Source organism: Eutrigla gurnardus (genome assembly GCF_963514095.1).
Source record: "Eutrigla gurnardus genome assembly, chromosome: 20".
Classification (NCBI taxonomy): domain Eukaryota; kingdom Metazoa; phylum Chordata; class Actinopteri; order Perciformes; family Triglidae; genus Eutrigla; species Eutrigla gurnardus.
The window spans coordinates 5,732,137-5,753,018 of NC_139931.1; the positions used below are offsets into that span (position 1 = coordinate 5,732,137).

At 41.6% G+C, this 20,882-nt stretch overlaps 2 protein-coding genes across 5 annotated transcripts; both read right to left on the minus strand.

Annotated features, from left to right (window-relative positions):
* Positions 1 to 757: 757 nt before the first annotated feature.
* Positions 758 to 5,042, minus strand: LOC311031001 (GTPase KRas). 2 transcript variants are annotated; one of them, XM_084037077.1, is made up of 5 exons: positions 4,749 to 5,042; positions 4,377 to 4,489; positions 3,227 to 3,405; positions 2,384 to 2,543; positions 758 to 2,259 (listed from the first exon to the last, which is right to left on the minus strand). In XM_084037077.1, exons 2-5 carry the CDS (start codon positions 4,485 to 4,487, stop codon positions 2,146 to 2,148), a joined length of 564 nt encoding a protein of 187 aa, XP_083893203.1. In that variant the 5' UTR covers positions 4,488 to 4,489; positions 4,749 to 5,042; the 3' UTR covers positions 758 to 2,145. The 2 variants fall into 2 exon arrangements, with proteins under 2 accessions (XP_083893203.1, XP_083893202.1); XM_084037076.1 differs by lacking the exon at positions 4,749 to 5,042 and having other exon boundaries at positions 4,377 to 4,545.
* Positions 5,043 to 7,681: 2,639 nt separating this feature from the next.
* Positions 7,682 to 20,492, minus strand: slc17a7a (solute carrier family 17 member 7a). 3 transcript variants are annotated; one of them, XM_084037073.1, is made up of 14 exons: positions 20,357 to 20,492; positions 12,971 to 13,223; positions 12,517 to 12,635; positions 12,101 to 12,215; positions 11,914 to 12,001; positions 11,752 to 11,838; positions 11,470 to 11,612; positions 11,236 to 11,385; positions 10,455 to 10,587; positions 9,956 to 10,066; positions 9,614 to 9,741; positions 9,454 to 9,523; positions 9,201 to 9,365; positions 7,682 to 9,155 (listed from the first exon to the last, which is right to left on the minus strand). In XM_084037073.1, exons 1-14 carry the CDS (start codon positions 20,416 to 20,418, stop codon positions 9,025 to 9,027), a joined length of 1,755 nt encoding a protein of 584 aa, XP_083893199.1. In that variant the 5' UTR covers positions 20,419 to 20,492; the 3' UTR covers positions 7,682 to 9,024. The 3 variants fall into 3 exon arrangements, with proteins under 3 accessions (XP_083893199.1, XP_083893198.1, XP_083893197.1); XM_084037072.1 differs by having other exon boundaries at positions 7,682 to 9,170; XM_084037071.1 differs by having other exon boundaries at positions 7,682 to 9,365.
* Between the last annotated feature and the right edge of the window lie 390 nt (positions 20,493 to 20,882).

Here is a 20,882-nt window from a genome sequence, read left to right on the forward strand (position 1 = left end):
TAAAAAAATCATGAAAAACGTCATAGTATAGAATGTTTAAAAAAATCATGAAAAACGTCATAGTATAGAATGTTTAAAAAAATCATGAAAAACGTCAGTATAGAATGTTTAAAAAAATCATGAAAAACGTCATAGTATAGAATGTTTAAAAAAATCATGAAAAACGTCATAGTATAGCATGTTTAAAAAAATCATGAAAAACGTCAGTATAGAATGTTGAAAGAAATCATGAAAAACGTCATAGTATAGAATGTTTAAAAAAATCATGAAAAACGTCAGTATAGAATGTTTAAAAAAATCATGAAAAACGTCATAGTATAGAATGTTTAAAAAAATCATGAAAAACGTCATAGTATAGAATGTTTAAAAAAATCATGAAAAATGTCATAGTATAGAATGTTTAAAAAATCATGAAAAATGTCATAGTATAGAATGTTTAAAAAAATCATGAAAAACGTCATAGTATAGCACCAGTCTCCCCTGATGTGGTTCCTCAGAACAGAAACCCTGATCGTTATATTTTGACACAAACCGAGGTGGGGAACTCGATGTAGTGTTTTTCCCCTTGAAAGACGTGGAAAGATGAATCTTTATCATTAGGGGTTACAAATCAGATCTGGTGTAAATGCACCACATTCTCCTCAGTTTGTGTGTGAGAAATGTTCCTTGTCTAGCCTGTATCTCGTTCTGGAAACACAAGCTTTTAAAAACCTCTGACCGGTGAAGATCCACCTCGGATAAACAAAACAGACGAGACTTAAAAGCTGAAAACATTTACTTGTTCGTTACAGCAGAGTGCATTAAAGATGTTACATCGCTGTCAGTGAGCGACTTGTTAAAGTTTAACAAATGTTGACAATGGAACTACACTTAGTCCAGATAATGAGACGGACATTTGGAAGCTGCAGGTTCGACACCATAGCAAAGTAGGAACCTCCATTAATGGATTCACTTCTGTTAGCGGAAGCTCATTGAACTTTGATATCATTTTAGTAAACATGTGGACAGCAGTTTCTTAATGCAGATATTCGGGGGGCGATGCTCGCAATGCTACAAAAATAAAAAGGCAATTCAATACATTTAGGGTGACAGTAATTATCAAAGAGGAAATTTAAATGTATGTAGAGCAACAAAACCACCACTAATACTGTGACCGACATAAAAACTGCATTAAAAGAGGCCTTTGGAATACAGTGTGCCTGTGTGGAACAAACAGCAGGGCTGACACGTCAAACAGTAAGTTAATGATCGAGCGATATGATGGTCAACGGGATCAAATCTCCACCAATCATGTGACAGAGCACTCAGTCTGTTATTCCTCAGTTCCTGGTAAAACACCATATTCCCGAGTAAACCTTTAAATGCGACTTAACTAAACCTAAATTCTACAATAAACACAAAACAGGAAATTAATAAAGTGCACCTAGGAGTCTAGAACACAACTTTGAGGTTTGTTACTGTGGTGATCCTATCTCTGAGAAAACATGATGACACTGTGAAACAACACAAGGGGAAGAGGTGCTTTTTAAACTTTCAAAAAAAGTTTCAACCAATCATCTGGAAGCAGGATGTTTTCAAACAGCCTCCTTGTCAATGTGATACGGTTTCATTGGTATTTGTAGGTCATTGATCACAAATTTCACCTCTTTAAACAATGTGTTGAGTCCTTGAAGAGTTTGAGATTTGGACTTAACGGGTCACTTGTTTATGACAAAATGTAGTGAAACACCACCGTGAACCCCTGACCCCTAAATACTCACCAGGAGACTGTAATGATCTGTAAAAACACCAGATTGACAAAACTATAAAATCAGTAAAAATGATCCTTAACAGACAAATTCAACCACTGACCAACTAAAAAAAAAAAAACGGATCTAAAAACTGTAGTTTCTAGTTGTTTGGTCACCAGACTAAAACACAAAAACAATCCTACGTGAATTCACAGTGTTAAACAGACACTGCACATCTTGTGGTGACATTCTGTAGATGGAAACTGTGCCAGCAGAAAGATGTATTGTGTCCCGTCTGCCTTTTTTCTGTCCGGAGCCGTGCTGGACATCTCCAATGTGAGAGAGGAGGTGCAGTGTGCAAGCGTGAAACAAATGCTGTAAGGGATGCGCTAGTGTATGTGTGTGTGTTGGTTTGCTATAGTATTATGCAACGTCTCTGAGTGTTCTTCTTGCTCTTCTTGTTGTTGCGGTTGGTCTCCTTATATCTTCTAATCTCACGTACTAGTGAATAAAAAGCTTCCTCCACACCCTGCAAGACAGAGCATGAAAACAATTTGCGACACACAAAGTTAATGTGAAATATCTTATTTACCCGAACAAGGCACATGCATGCATCGTTGCACACTGAATACAGGTGTTGCTGTCTTCCCTACCTGTCTGGTTTTGGCAGAGGTCTCCACAAACGGCACACCGTAGCTTCGGGCCAGCTCCTGCGCCTGCCGCGACTCCACCGTCCGGGTACTCAGGTCGCTCTTGTTCCCCACCAGCACCATGGGAACGCTGTCACTGTCCTTCACCCTGTTGATCTGCTCTCTGACGAGGAGCCACATGAAACAGCACCTAAGTGACTGAGCCCGGCGTACTTACACCTAGTATTTTCTTCAGTACTTGTGTACTAAGAGCAGCGCAAGAATGTGAACCAGCTAATGGACAAACTTGTAAACGCATCTATAAATATGTGGTATAGATAATCATGAATGCCATGAAAATGGTGCAAAACGTCTTAGTAAAGTAGGTCGTAAAAGTCGTAGAATAGTATGTCACTAAAAGTTGTAGTGTGTCATAAAAATGGCATAAAAGTCAAACTGTAGTTTGCCATAAAATCAGATGATATAATGTGCCAAAAAAAGTTAGATTATGTGCCATAAAAAGTCATACATTGCATGTCAAAAATCACAGCTGACTTAATGATTGTGCCAAGTTAAACACGTACTACTGAAACCGACTTTAAGTCCTTCTTCGACGGATTTGTTTAATTTTCCAGCTGTGTTTTACAACCGATATCCGCCCATGAATCAGAAAGGAGTTTATTGCCAAGTACGTTTCCACATACAAGGAATTTGCCTTGGTGTTCAGTGCGCACAAAGATTAAAAAAAGAATAAACAAAAAGGAGTTTGTGCAGGATGTGCAAAAAAAAAAATGCTATCTGAGGTTTTGCAAACTGAGATTTTGCAGTACGGCCGTGTGTCGATGCAAGCAGCGCAGCATCTTCTACCTGTAGAGGTGAACATCCTCAAAGGACTTGGTGTTGTTGATGGCAAACACACAGAGGAAGCCCTCTCCCGTCCTCATATACTGGTCCCTCATGGCGCTGTACTCCTCCTGACCTGCAGTGTCCAGGATGTCCAACAGGCAGGTCTCTCCGTCGATCACCACCTGTTTTCTGTACGAGTCCTGGAAACACAGCATCGACATGATCATGCAGGCCGCGCCAAATGCATCTGCCTGGAAGCCTGACGGGATTGCATCATGCGGATTCACACAAACAGTCATTTACAAGCCAATCGCCGCGTCATGTAACAACAAGACCTTGCCTAATAGAAAATTGTGTAATAAACTGTACAATTTAAAAATGTACTTTTTTATGCAATAATGTGAGAAACATACAAGATCACTCAGTGGAGTTACGAGTCATTAATGTACAGAGTTATTAGTGGAAGTTATTTTATAATAATGAAGGCTAACAGGAGAGCTGTTTGCTTTAATGGGTTTCAATAAGTTCAAATTAACTTTTAGAGGGTTCTGGCAGACAGCGTGGCCTGGTGTTACTTTGTACTGGCTGTTTTACCCACTGCATTTATCCGACATCCAAGTTACTTATATAAAGATTTTAGATACGAAAAACATGACAGCTTTATAAAATAGAATAAACTTCCCAGCAGTGCATGAAGCGGCTAAATGAGCTTCGACTACAGTGAAATGCTTGTTCCATGTTTATGTTTCAATAATTATGATTTAAAAAAATAATATAATGTAATGTATATATGACTAACAGGGGGCATTGTGCTGCAAAGTGAATATATTTGATATTCAAGTAGATTTTGTTGCTTATGCATTTATTTAAGTTAGTTTTAATGAAGTATTGCTGCATTAATTTGAGATATTTATTGTGTCATGCAAATACCCAGCCTATTATGAAAAATGAGATACTTCATCTTACATACAACAATAATCACAAAACAAAAATGTGAAAGGTAAGGGGAGATATGAGCATGAGGGGCAGTAACACCACATCCTGTGTGCGGGGTTAATGCCCCCTAACAGGGCAAATACGAAGCTGAAAGTACACATAACACAGTATGTTTGGCCTTCAATACACTAAACGTTAACACCCTGGACAGCGTGTCCACCGGCCGGTCTCTCACCTCGATGGTCGGATCATATTCATCCACGAAGTGGTTCTGGATGAGCTGGATGGTGAGGGCGCTCTTCCCCACGCCTCCCGCTCCGACCACCACAAGTTTGTACTCCGTCATGCCTGGAAGGGGATTAAACCAACAGGTAGCCGGCGTTTCACCGCGCGATTAGCCGAGCATCAGGCGAACACACACAACAAATCACAGCAGTTTACATTGGCCTCTTCCTCCCCGCACTGCCACGGCGAAGGAGACTGACCCAGATTTAAGGTTAACGTTACGAGCCGATGACGTTAACGTCGTCTTCGTCGCTAAGTCTTCCTTAAAAGTGACTGAATCGACGTGAATGAGTAGAAGTGGGAGTTATTTAAACGTGCTTACCTTTTTTGCGTAGCGTGAATAACTAGTCGGTGAAATGATAGCCGAGTTAGAGAATGGATAAATGAGATTAGCTTGCTACATAACGTTAGCCTTCCACGATTTCCTTATTCGCAACACTTGTAAGGCAAACTTCGCGGATCGGTGCGCAACTTCGTCTCTTCACGAGAGTTACCGCGTCAAAATATCAACCCGCGGATTTCCTGAAGGTACTTCTTAAAAATCTAACTTCATACAATGAATAAATTAAAAGCCTGAATCCGTTCGAGTTCCTGTTTAGTCTCCATTGTGGCTCATTGAAAGCAGAGAATTTTTCAGGTTAAGCGACGTCGTCAAACAACCAATCAACCGACGGCGTGCAGACAGACGTTGGAGTGATCCAATCACAGCCGAGTTTCAGTTTGAAACCCCGCCCATACCCGTCCACCCTTAAACAGAAGTCGCCTTCATTGGGCGTGGCCTCTCTGGCAAACTATTTTTCTCACACAGACGGATATCGATACTTGATATACTTATATTAATATATATCAGATTTGCTTTGGCAATATAAACGTATGTTTCCCACGCCAATAAAGCCCCTTCGAATTTAATTTGAATATCTCGGAGGCTAAAGTACGTCTGTAGCATGAAAACAGTTAAAAACCCACCGTAATTTAACCACTGGGCTTTTATTTTGAAATACATAACCGGAATTGTCAGTATTGCATTGTGTCTGACTTGACACTAGTCCGTAGCTAGAATGAGCGTTTACTGCCCTCCAGTGGCCATAGTACGCAACTACAATACTACTTTTAAATTCATGGCTAATGCACAGTTGATGTCAGTATAGGCATTAATAATAAAACGGTAAAATGCTGCATATAACCAGCAATATGATAACATTTATATTATTATATTTGCGATATTAATAGTGGTCATGAGAAGTGACCTAAATTATTAATATTATTTAATTGCGGTCTCCAGCAACTGCTTACTGGAAGAGAGCAGTTTATCCCTCTGGCTGGTTGATCTGTGAGTGGTGAATATATAAAATAGGATACTTCTTGGTAACAAATGTTAATATTGTGTTTGTGCCTTTTTTCTGCTGCCTCCCAGTGCCAAAAAATAAGTAATTGCGGATGTAAGAGCTGTGTTTTCCTCCAGAGGCAAGACCGTTTACGGCTCACTTGCATAAAGAAGCAGGAAAATTGTCGCCCTCTAGCGGGCACAGCGACGAACTGCAATCTACATTAAATTCGTCAAGTGGCGCCAATGCAGACATGATAGTTCTAATACTTCCGGTAAAATCTTTCAAAATAAAGACCAAACTGAAGCAAGTAGAAAATAACCATCATATATTATTCTGATAGAGAGAGAGAGAGAGAGAGAGAGAGAGAGAGAGAGAGAGAGAGAGAGAGAGAGAGAGAGAGAGAGAGAGAGAGAGAGAGAGAGAGCGCATGAAGCATGAAAGCAAGGATCATGCCTCACCCTCTGGTCCGTCATCCTCTACACTTCCCTTGTCTGTCACGTCCATGTTTCTCCCTCTCTCTCCCACCGAGTGCATCTGCTCTCCTATCTAATCTTTGCCTAAAATCACACAGATAATCCTGGCTCCATCTGTCCCGAGAGAGAACAGAGAACTGACATTGCGCTCATGATGTAGGGAAAAAAAAAAATCAACACTAATTTAAGGCATCATCATACTGTGTAGGTGATTAATCCAGATGACACAATTGTGTTGAAATAGTGACATAATCTCAAATTGCTTAGATTTTATTATACACAAGGATATCTCACATATACATCTTTTATACATAGAATATTGTCACACTTTTGCATGTTTAAATATCATTTTCTTTTTTTATTTTTACACTGATTCCCACCACACGTTTCATCAAGAAGGAGGACAACAATGGAACAGCCATAAACTGAGACTAAGAAACGTCATTAAAATACACCGATACAACACTTAAAAATTAAATTGTTCACAGGAATAATTCATACCTTTTAGATATTTCACTCAAAACCACATTTGTCTTAATCCTCTTTTTAAACAATTTATTGACATACCAACACATTTGACCATTAAACCGTTAAATCTTTTTAACATTCCAGCAGTGTATTTTTTGACAAAGTGAACCCAAATCACAAGCCCTCCATAAATTATATGCAACTAGATTCTTGACCTAAAAAATAGCTGTCTGCATATGTACTTTTAAATAATAATTTAAAAGTGTTGGCATGGCCTGAGTACACGCAGAGGGCAGAAGTCGTGTTTGTGTATGCATGTGTATGTGCATGCACATGTTCAATGTATGTTGGCTCTATGTGCAGGCGTAAAGAGTTGTACTTTGCAGCTTGTACAATGCGACGGTTCCTTCCCTGTATGAGCGTGTTAGTGTCCTCTCAGGAGAAGCACCTCTGGACTCCACTACATTACCAGCTGTCAGTCCATCAACATGGAGAAGGTGCTGCTTTTAAAGGAGCGTGGACGATGCGATTGGCCCGTGATTGCACCAAACCTCAACAAACCCTCTGATCATGTACGATAATAGTTCATAATCTCAGCCTGTTATCAAGGGTGCTTTACAGCCACGTAAACACCAAAAAGTGGACCACCGTTCCCACCGCACGCTGTGCACTTGGCTGCATGAAATTAGCTCTGTGTGTGTGAAAGGAAGAGAGGAACGGCAGGGTAGCTACAGCTCATTAAAACATGCTCACCGCACAATGTTTCAGCACCTGCACCCAACGCAACGCAACACACACACACACACACACACGCACGCACGCACGCACGCACGCACGCACGCACGCACGCACGCACGCACACACACACACACACACACACACACACACACACACACACACACACACACACACACACACACACACACACACACACACACACACACACACACACACACACACACACACACACACACACACACAGAACATGGCTGAAGGTACTACCGACATGGAAACAGCACCGGGAGACGGAGAGCATCCTGTTCAACGGGGAGGAAGACGGAGGGAGAGGCAGCCACAGAGACGCAGAAAAAAAGGCAGAAACAGAGGCAGCATGTGCTGGGAATATTATAGCTGACGTTCCTCGCTGGTTAAGCAACGATCACACTGAACTTGTCATTCTGGGCCACCTCTCTAATGGGATAGTACACAAATGGAAAGTCACAAACGTCAGATGATTGCTCACGTGACCCATAAGCCTGGCTTGATGTGACCTAGTTAGGTCAGACCCAGGTGAGATTCAGCTAGCCACCACATGCAAGCTCAAACACACACCTTTGCACGTCCAAATACACACAGAAAGGGGAGGCTGTTGTGACAAAAGCTTCACAGCTTTACACACACAAATACAGACGGATACAACACCTAAGCACCGTTTTTTTCTCTTTGCTTCAAAAGTTTGAAAGTAGTCGCCACATGCACGCATACTTCCGTTACGCGATGCTTTGGAAACGTAATGTGAAGGGAAATAAACTGGGTGCATCACCAGCGTCCGGACAAAGTCATCCACAAGGGTTCTCAGTCATGAAGAACACATTAGCTTTTAGTTTGTGTATTGATTTTTTTTATAAATCACATGCTCAATATGATTTCTATTAAGGCTGAGAGCCTTGAGAGTAATACAGATCAGAAAGTGTGAGCTATCTACAGTAGTTGCATCGCATTTTGTATTATTAATACTGAACCGAGGCCCCAAAGGTGCTTTCCCAGCAAAAAAAAGCAAATGTGTGGCTTACACCGAAATAATTTGAATATAACACAATGCCAGTGGCTTGAGAGAGTGCTGTTCAGGCATAAAGCCAACCAGACACACACAAACATGTACACACACACACACACACACGCACTATGCACACTGAAGTTCTTCAGTGATGTCATGGAAACAGAACTCCTGACCAATCACAACGAGCTCGGAGCCGGAAGGAAGTCTGGGATATATATACGAGTTCAGTTTATCTAATGAATACTGGATGTATTTGTGTACATGGACAACTCTAACACCTGCATGCACGTGACCCACACACACACACACACACACACACACACACACACACACACACACACACACACACACACACACACACACACACACACACACACACACACACACAGGAATGAATCAGATGCATACTTTTGATATGTGCGTTTGTAAATATCGTACAAAAGCACACAGCGGGTCCACTCAGTGTTGCAGTGCCTCTCTTACAATCCCTTTCCAAAAAACAATCTTCCTCTTTTCTTTATCTTCTTTTTCTTTTTGACTGCCGATCGTCTATGTCAGCTCCCTCTCCTCTTCGCCCCCATACATATAAGAGTTGTATCCTGGTGGCTGAACATACTCCTCAGATTTATCCCAATCCGACACCCATCCAGACCCGGCTCCTCCTCCTCCTCCTCCTCCTCCTCCTCCTCCTCCTCCTCCGGTCCCTCCTCCTCCTCCTCCTCCACCATTGGAACCAGCAACTGGTTGGCTCATGGCCCCGTACTGCCCGCCTCCACGGTAGAGCTCCTCTGTTTCATTGGCCAGTTCATCCTCATCGATGATACCACACTTCTCCTCACTAGTGTCCTCTATGTCGGCCCACGGCTGCTTTTCTCCTGATGCAAAGAGTCCTAGTGGGAATAAAGTATGATATCAGCGTTTAGACTGAGGTCTTCTGGTCATGCCACACAGAACACTATATTCAAAGTCAAGTCATACCATAGAAAATCACTCCTCCATAATGAACGAGGGCAGCTATAAGGAAGACATACTTCCACTCATCACGTGTCTGGAAATGTGTAAAAAATGATGGGACATAGGTGAGTTTGAAAGTTTTATACACGGCATTAGAAAGTCAACACATGAGCATGGTTCTTACCTTGTGTTTGGTCATGGCGCCCACTATGAGAGGACACACCATTCCAGATAACGTCCCCACCCCGTTTGAGATGCCCATCAGTATGCTGGCATATCGAGGGGCGATATCCAGGTGGTTGACATTAAACCCTGAGTGAAAGAACAAAAGCAGTCCACATTAATTCCACCTAGTTTCTAAAATATATTTATTTTACAATGTCAGATTTCCACAGTAAATGGTTACATAAATTATATAGGTACTGTACATAAAATAGCAGCTGGTTGTTTTAGCGTTTAGACTGGAAAAGTGTAAAAATGTGTGTGTGTGTGTGTATTTTTATGGGGGATGTGTGCCCGACTATACCTGAGATGGCAAATCCACTGAAACCCACAGCGAGGACCAAAAAGGAAATGGCAACACCTTTTGTGTGAGAGAATCCCACCACCAGCAGGAGGGTGGCCTCCATCCCAAAACCTGAAACATGTAAAAACATTGGGAGTATGAGGGAAATGATGAACAATGTTATCACTGCCTCAACCAGCAATGCTCACCTGGTCACCATATTTAATAGAAATATAAGTGTTTATGCAGAAGAAACATTGTTACAACCTTTAACTTGTGCTAAAATATTGATGCTGCACCTAAAACACCCTGAGAGGTTTCAGGATAATAATGACAATCTGTAACAAAAACATCTATAAAATGTATGCAGGTCTCTGCAGAATGGACAGGTTGCAAACGTGAAATGCCATCTTAATTCATCCTTTTGCAGACGTGTGATACATACAGTCTCTCCTCTCACGTTGTTTTCATGCCCTTCACCCTCTCCCAACTAACACCCTGTCCTGTTTGACACTCGCACCTCCACAGTTCATGAGCTTCCTGACGTTGGTGGTCGACATCAGGTTGTGGATTCTCAGGTAGTCGGCCAACTGGCCTCCGATTGGAACGATGATTGTCATCACCAGATGGGGCAACGCCGACACCAAGCCCACCTAAAAGAGAGGAGGAGGCGGGAGAGAGAGTGTGTGTGTGTGAGAACGAGGCACAACAATACGGTTTGTATGATAAACAATGAAACCGAAGGGTGAAAAAGATTGAACATCTCCTATTCCACATTTCTTCTTCTCTTATACACTATATAAATAGGACTAGACCAGGTTACACAATCTAAATGTGTTACTGCAATATTTATTCTTAGGTAACATCTTATATTTAACTCTTTAACGAGCTCATTTCAAAAATCTGTTGTTTTTTTGTTGTAAACTAAAGTCAAGTTTCAACCCATTTAACAATTCTAATGCTTTAATTACATATTGTGTGTTACATTTAAAATGCTCTGAGCACATTTCTTGAATACATTTAAATAAAAGCTATGATGAAATGAAATATCATTATGACAGAAATGTTGCATCAGACTTTTAACCTTAAAATCGTCACAGAAAAGCCGATGTGACGTCTTTTGTCACAATAGGAAAAAATAGTAATGAATATCTCAATTCATCTGATCCTAACGGCTCATTTCAAGGATTTATAATTAAAGAAACAACAAGAAATCTCACTTTTTACAATATGGGACCTGTTTGGTTATATTCCAAGTGAGTAACGTCTGTAAAAATGATTTATAGATGATGAAGTCTCACCTTGCTGATCTCAAAGCCAAACACCTCTTCAAAGTAGGCCGGCTGGCTGATGAGCAGCAGGTAGAAGGTCCAGCTCCTGCAGAAGTTGGCCACGATGATGGCGTAGACCGGCATGGAGGTGAAGAAGTGTCTCCACGGGGTTTTAAATTTCTGTCACCCAAAGGAATAAGACATTACTGGGATCCACTAGTGTTACATTGATCGGCCTCACAAAAACATCATATTTAGTCATACCTGCAGAGGATTAGCAAATGAGGCAGACTCTCCGATCGCATCTTCGATGTACTTCCTCTCCTCCGGTGTGATGGTGGGATGGGCTGCGGGACTCTCGTACGAAACCAGAACCCAGAACAAATACCAGAATATCCCAAAGCTGCCTGGGAGAGGAAGAGAGACAAAGCAGAAGACACAGACATGAGTCCTGTAGAGAAGGAGTAAGAGAGTTAAAGGGAACAGACGTGAGGGAGAACTTCCTTCCACGTTGTTACTCATGTCAAGCTGTTCAAGGATACTAACCATAGACATAGAATACTGAAGACCACCCAGTGTATTGAACCAGTATCCCAGCTAAAGGCATCGCCACCACCGCCCCTGCATAGGATCCTAAGAAAGCATACAACATTAAGACAATATCACATTGAATTTAGGGAAACGTGTCAGTAAAGTGAGGAACTTTACCACAAAAGGCTGTTGTGGCTAATCGACTTCTCTCAAGAGGAGGTGCCCACTTGGCCCAGATCCCGTGGCAGGCTGGGTACGACACACCCTGAAGGACACAGTTCAGTCAGGGAAAAACACCCATGCATGTAGGAATAGTCTGACACAGAGTCCTGCAAGCACACGTGCACACAGACGCATACTGTACCTCAACAAGGCCCTGGCATATCCTAACCAGTATGACGCAGCTGTAATGGCAGCGAGCAGCAGATGGAATCAGCATGTTCAGCATGGAGGTGGCCACTATGGCAAAGCCAAACACTCTTAAACATACAGAAGAACAAACAAGCTGCCTCAGATTGAATATTCCACAGTAACAGCAGCACAGGAATGACGAGAAGACGAAACAAACGCTCCACGGATGAAGCTTCATGGTCCTGGTGTTGTTTACTGGTGCTTGTTCTTTCAAAGTCTCTGCATCTGCTTATAAGGACCACTTTATTTCTGAATGAATGTGCGGTTCAATACGCCTTTTTCCATATCGTGCACAAATGTTTTCACAAATTAACAGTGGACCGGATTACAGCAATGCCTATATTGGAATCTATATGTGAAGATATTCACCTGTTGGCTGCAAACTTTTGACATATAAAGCCCCCCGGGATCTGTGTGACGATGTAGCCCCAGAAGAAGGAGCCGTGGATCATCCCCACTGTCTCCGGGTCCCAGGTGAACTGTGCAGCCTGCAGAAAAGAGGATATTTAACTTTGTTCAATTCAAAATTCTGTCCCGTCAAAACAGAAGAGATAACTGTCATCAGAATTTAAACGGTCTCAGCTAGATATACACATTAGTAAACCTGTTGGTTTAAAAATGAATTAAAAAATATATATTTATATACATTTGCTTACATTGTTTCACTCGTGTTCTTTCTTTCTTTCATATAAAAAATACTGGCATTAACCACCAAGTTAAAGCAGACCGTAGCTTTAATTTGGGTAAAACAAAACAATGTAAATGTCCTCGTCAGAGACCGACTGAGAAGCCAAATACCCAAACTCTCTGTTTTGCAACTTACCACAAGCACTTCCTTGTTGCCTTTATAGACAGTGTGGTCATTCACCATGCTGACAATGGCCACGCCCAGGTTACACCGGATGCCAAAAGAGATGCAGAACCCCAGGCCGGAGAGGATGGCGATGATGTAGCGCCTGGGCAAGCCGAAGCAGGTGCAGTCCACCACCGGTAACTCCTTCTCCTCCACCAGCTCAGGACGGCCCTCCGCCGATAACTCAATGGTTTCTCCATTGGCCTGTCGCTTCTCAATCAGCCTGAGGGGAGACACTTTATTCTGTTAGTTTAGACGACACTACGACAACGTTATGCATCTTTATAATCCTGATTCTTTACACAGTTTGATCGGGTTGATGTGTTACAACAGTCTGCAAAAATATATATGGATATGATTCTCCATCTATATGTGACATTTCTCAGGAAAAAAGAGGGAGAGGTGACAGTGAGGTGATGCACAACTCCTCCGGGGACAAACATCTACATAACGTGGGGATTTCCTGGAGTAAAGGGAACATTTCTGGTTCAAGAGATGCTTTAAAAAGAAATTAGTTAGTTTAAATGTGAGAAAATGGTGCCCTGGCATCATAAATAATTGATTAAGACGATCTAGCAATTTAAGATATTTTCACAAATGTGTGGAAGATCTTACATTTTTATGAGATTACTGAGTTATTTTAAGGCTGTGGCAGAATATTTCTTTCACTGCAGGGATTTTGTAGAATGTGCCTGTTTTTCATTGTCTCTTTGTCTTTGCCTCTGACACACACACACACACGCCTCCATGCAGACATCATGCACCGCGTTGGGGTCGTGTCTGACTCAGCACGTCCTAGTGTGTGGAAGCAGCTGTCACCATCCCAGGAGCAGGTTAGCTACGACAGCCCAGTCCCCCCAGCGTCTGCACCTTCAGGACGCCTGAGACCGGCTGCCGTACCGGTGCTGTTCAAGATGTCTCGCAGACACAAACGGGAGCTCTCTAGAGGCCGACCTCTGTGTGTTTATACTATGAGATCATACGGACGGTGAACAGAGATAATGCATCGTTTAGATTGTCAATTCAATGAACTGCAAAAGTAAGCAAAGAAGTGTTTTTTCAAAAATACATCCATTCTGTCACACACACTTGAAATGTGTTTGTATTTTAGCTTAAAATGATTACAGTTTGCCTTAGAATAGACCAACACTGTCATTCTTATGGGCTCTTTAGGCTGACCAATATTTGTCAAATGGTGGGTGTCACTTTTCCCCCACATGAGTCAAACAGAGAAGTCAGGAGAGTGACCATCTGTGTATCATAACCTCCGTACCCCCCACCACACACACACACACACACACACACACACACACACACACACACACACACACACACACACACACACACACACACACACACACACACACAAATACAGTAGACTTAATTGCATGCTTTCTGCAAATGCATTTTTCTCAGATTAAATCAGAAAAAGTGCAACATTTTCTAGTGTATATACGTTTTAACTGGCATGTTTGTGTTTTTGAGTATATGTGAGTTCACCACCGAATGCATGTGTGTGTGTGTGTGTGTGTGTGTGTGTGTGTGTGTGTGTGTGTGTGTGTGTGTGTGTGTGTGTGTCCACTTTCCAATGAGCTGATGTTTTGAGAATTTGAGAATTTTGCACAGAAACAGGTACGATCGCCACAAGGATTTGTTCCATGTGACGAGGATGGTTGCGTCTTTCAAAACTTGTTTCAAATCTAGCTTCAATAAATTCCCAAAAACAAGTGTTTCCAGCGTTTAACGCAGCTCTGTGTTTCAAGACAATTCATCTCTCTCAGTCTCGCATCACACTGAAAATCCAAGATAAGATATTCACACACGCTAACGCAAGACAAGTCAGACTCTGACACGACTGCTAAATTATTGATGTGTTTTTGGATGAGATAAATAATTCACTCTAGCTTTTACACCATGATCTGTCACTATCTGTTAGTCTGTCTGCATATAAACTCTTTTTCATCCAGCCACTCCCTCCCCCCATTTTCACGTATAATCCCTTTACACATCCATGCAATACATCAATAAACAGACACAAATAAAAGATATGCCAGTTTAATGATGTATAAATTAAAAAAGGATCCACCATTAGATATGTTGGTTGTTAAATAAAACACAAAGGGCAACAGAAAAGGAATACTTTGTAAAGCAACCGTTGGAATTCGTAAGAGATTAGATGCTGCAACCTCTCTATCTCTCTCTCTCTCTCTCTCTCAATCACTCTCTCTCTCTCTAATCTGTCACAACATTCAGATTAGGATTACAAAAATGATTTACTTCCGGAAATGAATATGGAAGGGCAGAGTAGCGCTGGGCGTGGTTTGGCATGCTTCTCCCCCCTTTCACTACACACGTTTGAGTTCATGGTCTTTGAGTTTTTAAAATGTTAAATACATTTTGTAGATCAGACTTTCCCTTAAACATGTCGTAAATTTACTGATCTCTAAGATGTCAAATGTTTTGCCCCATCTGTTACAAAGACATTTGTCTGTGTATGTATTATTAGAGGCTTCTGTTCCTTATTGTAGCTGCAGACACATGCTAGAAGGTGCACAGGCCTCCACAGTGTACCACCATGCATTAAACACAAGAAACAGAGGTGAAATTGTTAATGATTCTATAAATCAAAGGAAAAAAAAGGTGATCAAAAAAGCTGACGTGACCCAAAGGAAGGTGTGCACATTCTTTTTAGAAATGTGCTGACTCACCCTCCGAGTGGAGCTCAGCATCCTACTTTAGTTAGTTAGCGAAGGCTGCTGGAGGATCCTCATTAAACCTCACGACAGATTGCAGCCTGACACCGACACATACGCTACCAGCTAACGAGGCTAGCCCACGGCAAAAATTACCGTTAATGACAGATGCTTTCCACTTAAGGGCAACCTCACTCTACTGTGAGTGTTTGAAATAGTCGACTCGCTGAGGGTCTCCCTCTTTGTAGTGTTTTAATGTCACTTTACAAACAAATACTGTCGTTTAACATCAATCAGCATTTGTCAGTTTGCCTGCCAGATATATACATATAGACATATACAGAAAAAAACATTCCCCTTTGTGTGAGGCTCACAATACCGTGAGCATGCAGCTGATGTAGCTTCTCATGTTAGCATGGCGAGGACCTGATTGGTCTCAGCTGGCAACAATTAATGAGCGAGAGAGCGTGAGCGGGCAGGAGCCCCGTGACCTCAGGCTCTCTGAAATATCATAATTACAATAGTAACAGGCTCAGTGGAGACGCAGTAACACCTCACACTGAGCTCATCTGTGTGTTTCACCTGAGCACGAGAAGCAAAGTTCAACCTACGGAATACAAACTTTAATCAAATCCGACACGAGTACAAAGTCGACCTGACAGACTCAATCAAAGCAAGTCTAAGATATTAATACACCTCAACACCTTTACAACACGGATTCAATTCACAGAAGTAATAATAGATAAGGAAAGATGCTTTATACACATGTTATATGCTATAAAGGTTATTCAAAGTCAATTTGTGCATCTTATTACATTATTTAATACCCAAAGATATTAAGTTTACTCTTATATACGACGAAGAAATGCTCACATTTGATCACCAAGTTTTGGGCATTAATTACTTAAAAAAACTACTAAAACAGTTGCAGATTAATTTTCTATTGATGAATAATCAACAAATCATTGTAGCACTTACGCACACACACACATGCACACACACATGCACACATGCACACACACATGCACACACACATGCATGCACCCCCCCGACACACACACCTATACTATTTCTATTTACAGCCCGTATGATGACAATCATTATTTTTCTTTTCACGTTTGCTGTTAAATTGCAGAAAACATCCATCTATATTTTTGCCTAATTTGTGATTTTGCTCTAATAATATAAGACAAAATAACGCAGTGAGTCTTCCGTGCTGGTTGGTGACCTGGGACTTTTGTTACCCTGTATATTAAATTCACCAATTCCAGAGCGTTCTGTGTAATCCTCTGATAAGAGGATGATAGAGAGGGAGGGCTGAGACAGCCAGGGAGGTTGACAGTAAAAATATTATATAACGCCAGACGCCCTGGTCATTATTTGTCCAAATCTGCGTGCTCCATTGTTCTGTATGAAAACTATCTTTACTCACGTCAGCCCACCCACTCTTTTAAAGTTTGATTTGCCCCCTCTTTGCCCTCTATTTGTAGGTCAGTTGTTTGAGGTTTGAGCAGTAGCTTGAGGATTTTTTTTTTAATTTCAAAATTGCGGTAATTTGTCATTTCAATAGCGGTGTCTCCCCCGTTCTCCATGAGCCTCACACTGTCCCCGAAGTGAACAGATTGGGTCTCAGTGGGACTGTGTCACCCAGGGAGACACTCTCCTCCCCATCCTGTCACACTGAGAGAGAGAGAGAGAGAGAGAGAGAGAGAGAGAGAGAGAGAGAGAAAGAGAGACTCAAACCCAACAAGGCACGGAGGCAGTGAAAATATGACACGATGAAGCATTACTGACATCATGGATACAAACAGCATCACTGCCAATAACCGGGCATGCTGAGTGGCAGACTTTCTAAACTGCTCAGCTCAGAAAGATCCTTCATCTGAGGGGACCCTTCAATAAACCCGTGTGCACTTAGCTTTCATTCACTCAGCAATACAGGTCGAGGGAGTGACACGCTGACTTCAGATCAGACTGAAGAGGAAACTATTTACCTCCGGCTATCGAATTACCTACAGTGTGTTGTGTAAAAGTGAGGAAGATAAGCAATCTGAAATTTAACAAGCTTCCAGAAATGTGACACAAACCCCTAATTCATTAGGAAAACCCTCCGATTGTGCACATGCATCAAAGCTGCTCCGTCTCTGGGTTGATTTAAAGTATTAATATAAACATCATAGTGTAATACATAATGCAATGACTGACAATAATAAAAGGGAAAGCAATGCTGTGATTAAAATTACGCCAACACATTTTGCAGTTCTTTCACTTTTGCCAATGCCTAAATGGTAAAAAGAAAAATGTTCTTCTCATCGTTATTTCCATGTTTTATTTAGACCACTCTTCAGACCACTGTGTAAGGTATCTGAAAATGTAGCACTCCACCACAAGGCAAATGAATTAAAAATGGATATTGCCTTTGCGCATAGTGAAAGTCATGCTCTATTACGTACCCATGCAGTCCTGCAGATGCAAACAAATGACTGATCCATTTAAGTCTTTTATCAAAGCTATATGTGGCATTTTTATGGAATGCAAACTGGGATACTATTAGAGAATTTAACACAGTCAAAATGGTGATGATAAGATGGTTATGGTGTGATTTTATTTCACGTATTGCTGCGGAGAAGCTCATGTTTGTTGGCACAATGACATGAGTAGACAACATTTTGGCATTAATTTGAAGTTGTGGGGGTAGAAATGTAGAGTGCACTTGACCTTACAGTGATGAAGTTTATGCTTACCTAGTCGAGTTTAATATAGAAACAGGAGATGCATTCTGATAGAGAAAATGTTTAAATAATAGATGAACCCCTGGCTGCTTTCATCAGGAGGGATTTTGTCTGTGAGGTGGTGAGATTGCACACAGACACACTCATCTATTCACACAGTGCAGTATGTCCTTTGTTCGTATGCACACATATATAAACATATATACACATATCCATGCCACAAATCTGTCATTTTCCCTATAAATACTAGCAAAATGTCCACTTTTTCTTTTGAAACGAGGGCCTATACCCAACACTGCGGCCAAATAAAACCAGAGTTCACTGGCTAAGCCGAGGAAACGCCCACTAAAACCAATCTGGATCCGATCTTATACAGCACATCTCTCATGGCATCAGCTGAGGCCGTGCAGATGCATGGCTCACGACCAGTAAGTGAGACATAGCCTGATATTTGCATGTCCGTTAATCTGGGAGACCCCGATAGGCTGAAAGTTATCTGTGCTGGTGTCTCAATGGATGGATGGATGGATGGATGGATGGATGGATGGATGGAGGATGGAGGAGGGAGCGGCTGGAGGAAGTGACATGGCTCGGATGGAGTGAGTGGGAGGGGAGAGTTTAGGGATTTGCGTGGCTCGACAGCTGGACTGAAAAACAAGCTATTTCAGGATGGGATTTATACGTTTGGTTGCTACCTCAAATCCTGAGAGAGCGAAAGCTTAAAGCAATGGTTATTGCATGAGGTTCTACCAGTATCTTTAATCTCTCTTTTTTTTTTTTACTGAAATATTGTCAAAAAACGATACTATATATGATGTGTCGCCAACTTTGTATTGCTATGGAATTTATTTTCATATATCCAGCATTCATAAATGTTTCAAAACAATAGACTGTGATGTGATGTTCATCTTTCCTTTAAAAAATCACAATGCAACATACAGGAACTAGTCAGGGTCGTCTTAACCATCTCAAATAACTACTGTTTGTATTATATAAAGGCTGGAGGTGATTTCAGATTTCATTTGATTCTTTAAAGGCTTCCATGGCTGTTTTTGTCCACAACCTTCTATCGCATAAGATAACGAAAAGTGTCTGAATTAGAACTGAGAAGCTGGAAATAATAATTATAATAATGACTAAAAAGATGAACAAACTGCCAATTAACTTTTTGTTGACTACCTAAACCATTAACGACTAATCATTGGAGATTGATGTTACTGTAATTGTTATTATATATATATATATATATATATGGATGGATGGTGATGGATGGTCACGCACGGAAACATTATGTAACCAGTTACACACTCGTCTGAAATTGACTTAATCCACTTTGAGTTTGACCAAATCTGACAAACAGACGGGAAATCAAGAGTTCATCATTCGTGACTTTTAAATGTGTGCAATAAAGCATTAAGCCACAACGAGAACCCCACCCCCCCTCCCCCTCCCACACACACACACACACACACACACACACACACACACACACACACACACAGCGAGTTCACCGCACTTTGACTGCACTTTTATCCCGATGACATCCCCATAATTGACTTTAGACTTTGCTATAATGGTTTCTGTCCCACTTTCCCCCTCTAAATAAAAATAAACTATCGATTAAAAAGGTGAGGAAAGTGTTTCTCCATCACTGAGCGTTTTTCACCGACTTCTGTCAATCCAATCACCGCACCGTGCGCTGCACACAACTGGGCTTAAGCCGCTATACCTACATGGTTTCCTCTGTTCCCAGTTCAAATCTATATCGAACAAACTTTTTCCTCCACTAGAGTTACTGTTTGGAGGAGACAGGATGGGGACCTGCAACGTGATGGACTGCCGTGTCCCGCAGAACAAAACCAGCAAAAAACCAGCGTGAAAACAGGGAGGATTCAGAGGTGGAGTCGGCAATATTTGAAATAGGTGTGTACCTGTGAATTTTCCCCAGAGTTTTGCCCGCGGCCGCCTTAAACCTGTCTGGTCGGATCTCCATCCTTGCAGCTTCTTGACCCGGCCGGTGTGCTGATGTCCCGCGCGCCCTCCTGTCCTGCCTGAACGCGCACAGTCCTGTCTCTCTATCCCTCCCTCCCTCCCTCCCTCTCTCACCCCTCCCTTACCCGCAACAGCTTCCCCGTCACTTTCACACGGGCCACAGAGAGGTGCAAAGTGTAATACATCATAACTACAGCTTCTCTTTATAAGTGTGTGATGGGCGAGACGGTTGTGGTTTAACATTTGAGCGAAATTTACCCATTAGATTCTGTATTTTATTTTATTTATCGAATTATCTGTGGATGTTTTAATCTCTCTGTAACTCAGATTTATCCATTAAGCCAACCCATCACATGTAACCGATATAGACCTATAATAAAAGTACCTATACATATGATAATAATAGACTATCATTTCGCAGATTTTATAAAACATATTTTAAAGAATTGAACAGACAATAGCCTC

Coding starts and splice junctions, on each gene's coding strand:
- LOC311031001 (XM_084037077.1), bottom strand. CDS start 4,487: ATGACGGAGTACAAACTTGTGGTGGTCGGAGCGGGAGGCGTGGGGAAG. Junction 2,544..3,226: donor GAGGATGTTCACCTCTACAG/GTAGAAGATGCT, acceptor GCTCCTCGTCAG/AGAGCAGATCAACAGGGTGA. Junction 2,260..2,383: donor CCTCTGCCAAAACCAGACAG/GTAGGGAAGACA, acceptor TCTGTCTTGCAG/GGTGTGGAGGAAGCTTTTTA.
- slc17a7a (XM_084037071.1), bottom strand. CDS start 20,418: ATGGAGATCCGACCAGACAGGTTTAAGGCGGCCGCGGGCAAAACTCTG. Junction 12,002..12,100: donor TATGCCAGGGCCTTGTTGAG/GTACAGTATGCG, acceptor TGTGTCCTTCAG/GGTGTGTCGTACCCAGCCTG. Junction 9,524..9,613: donor GCGCCATGACCAAACACAAG/GTAAGAACCATG, acceptor ACACATTTCCAG/ACACGTGATGAGTGGAAGTA.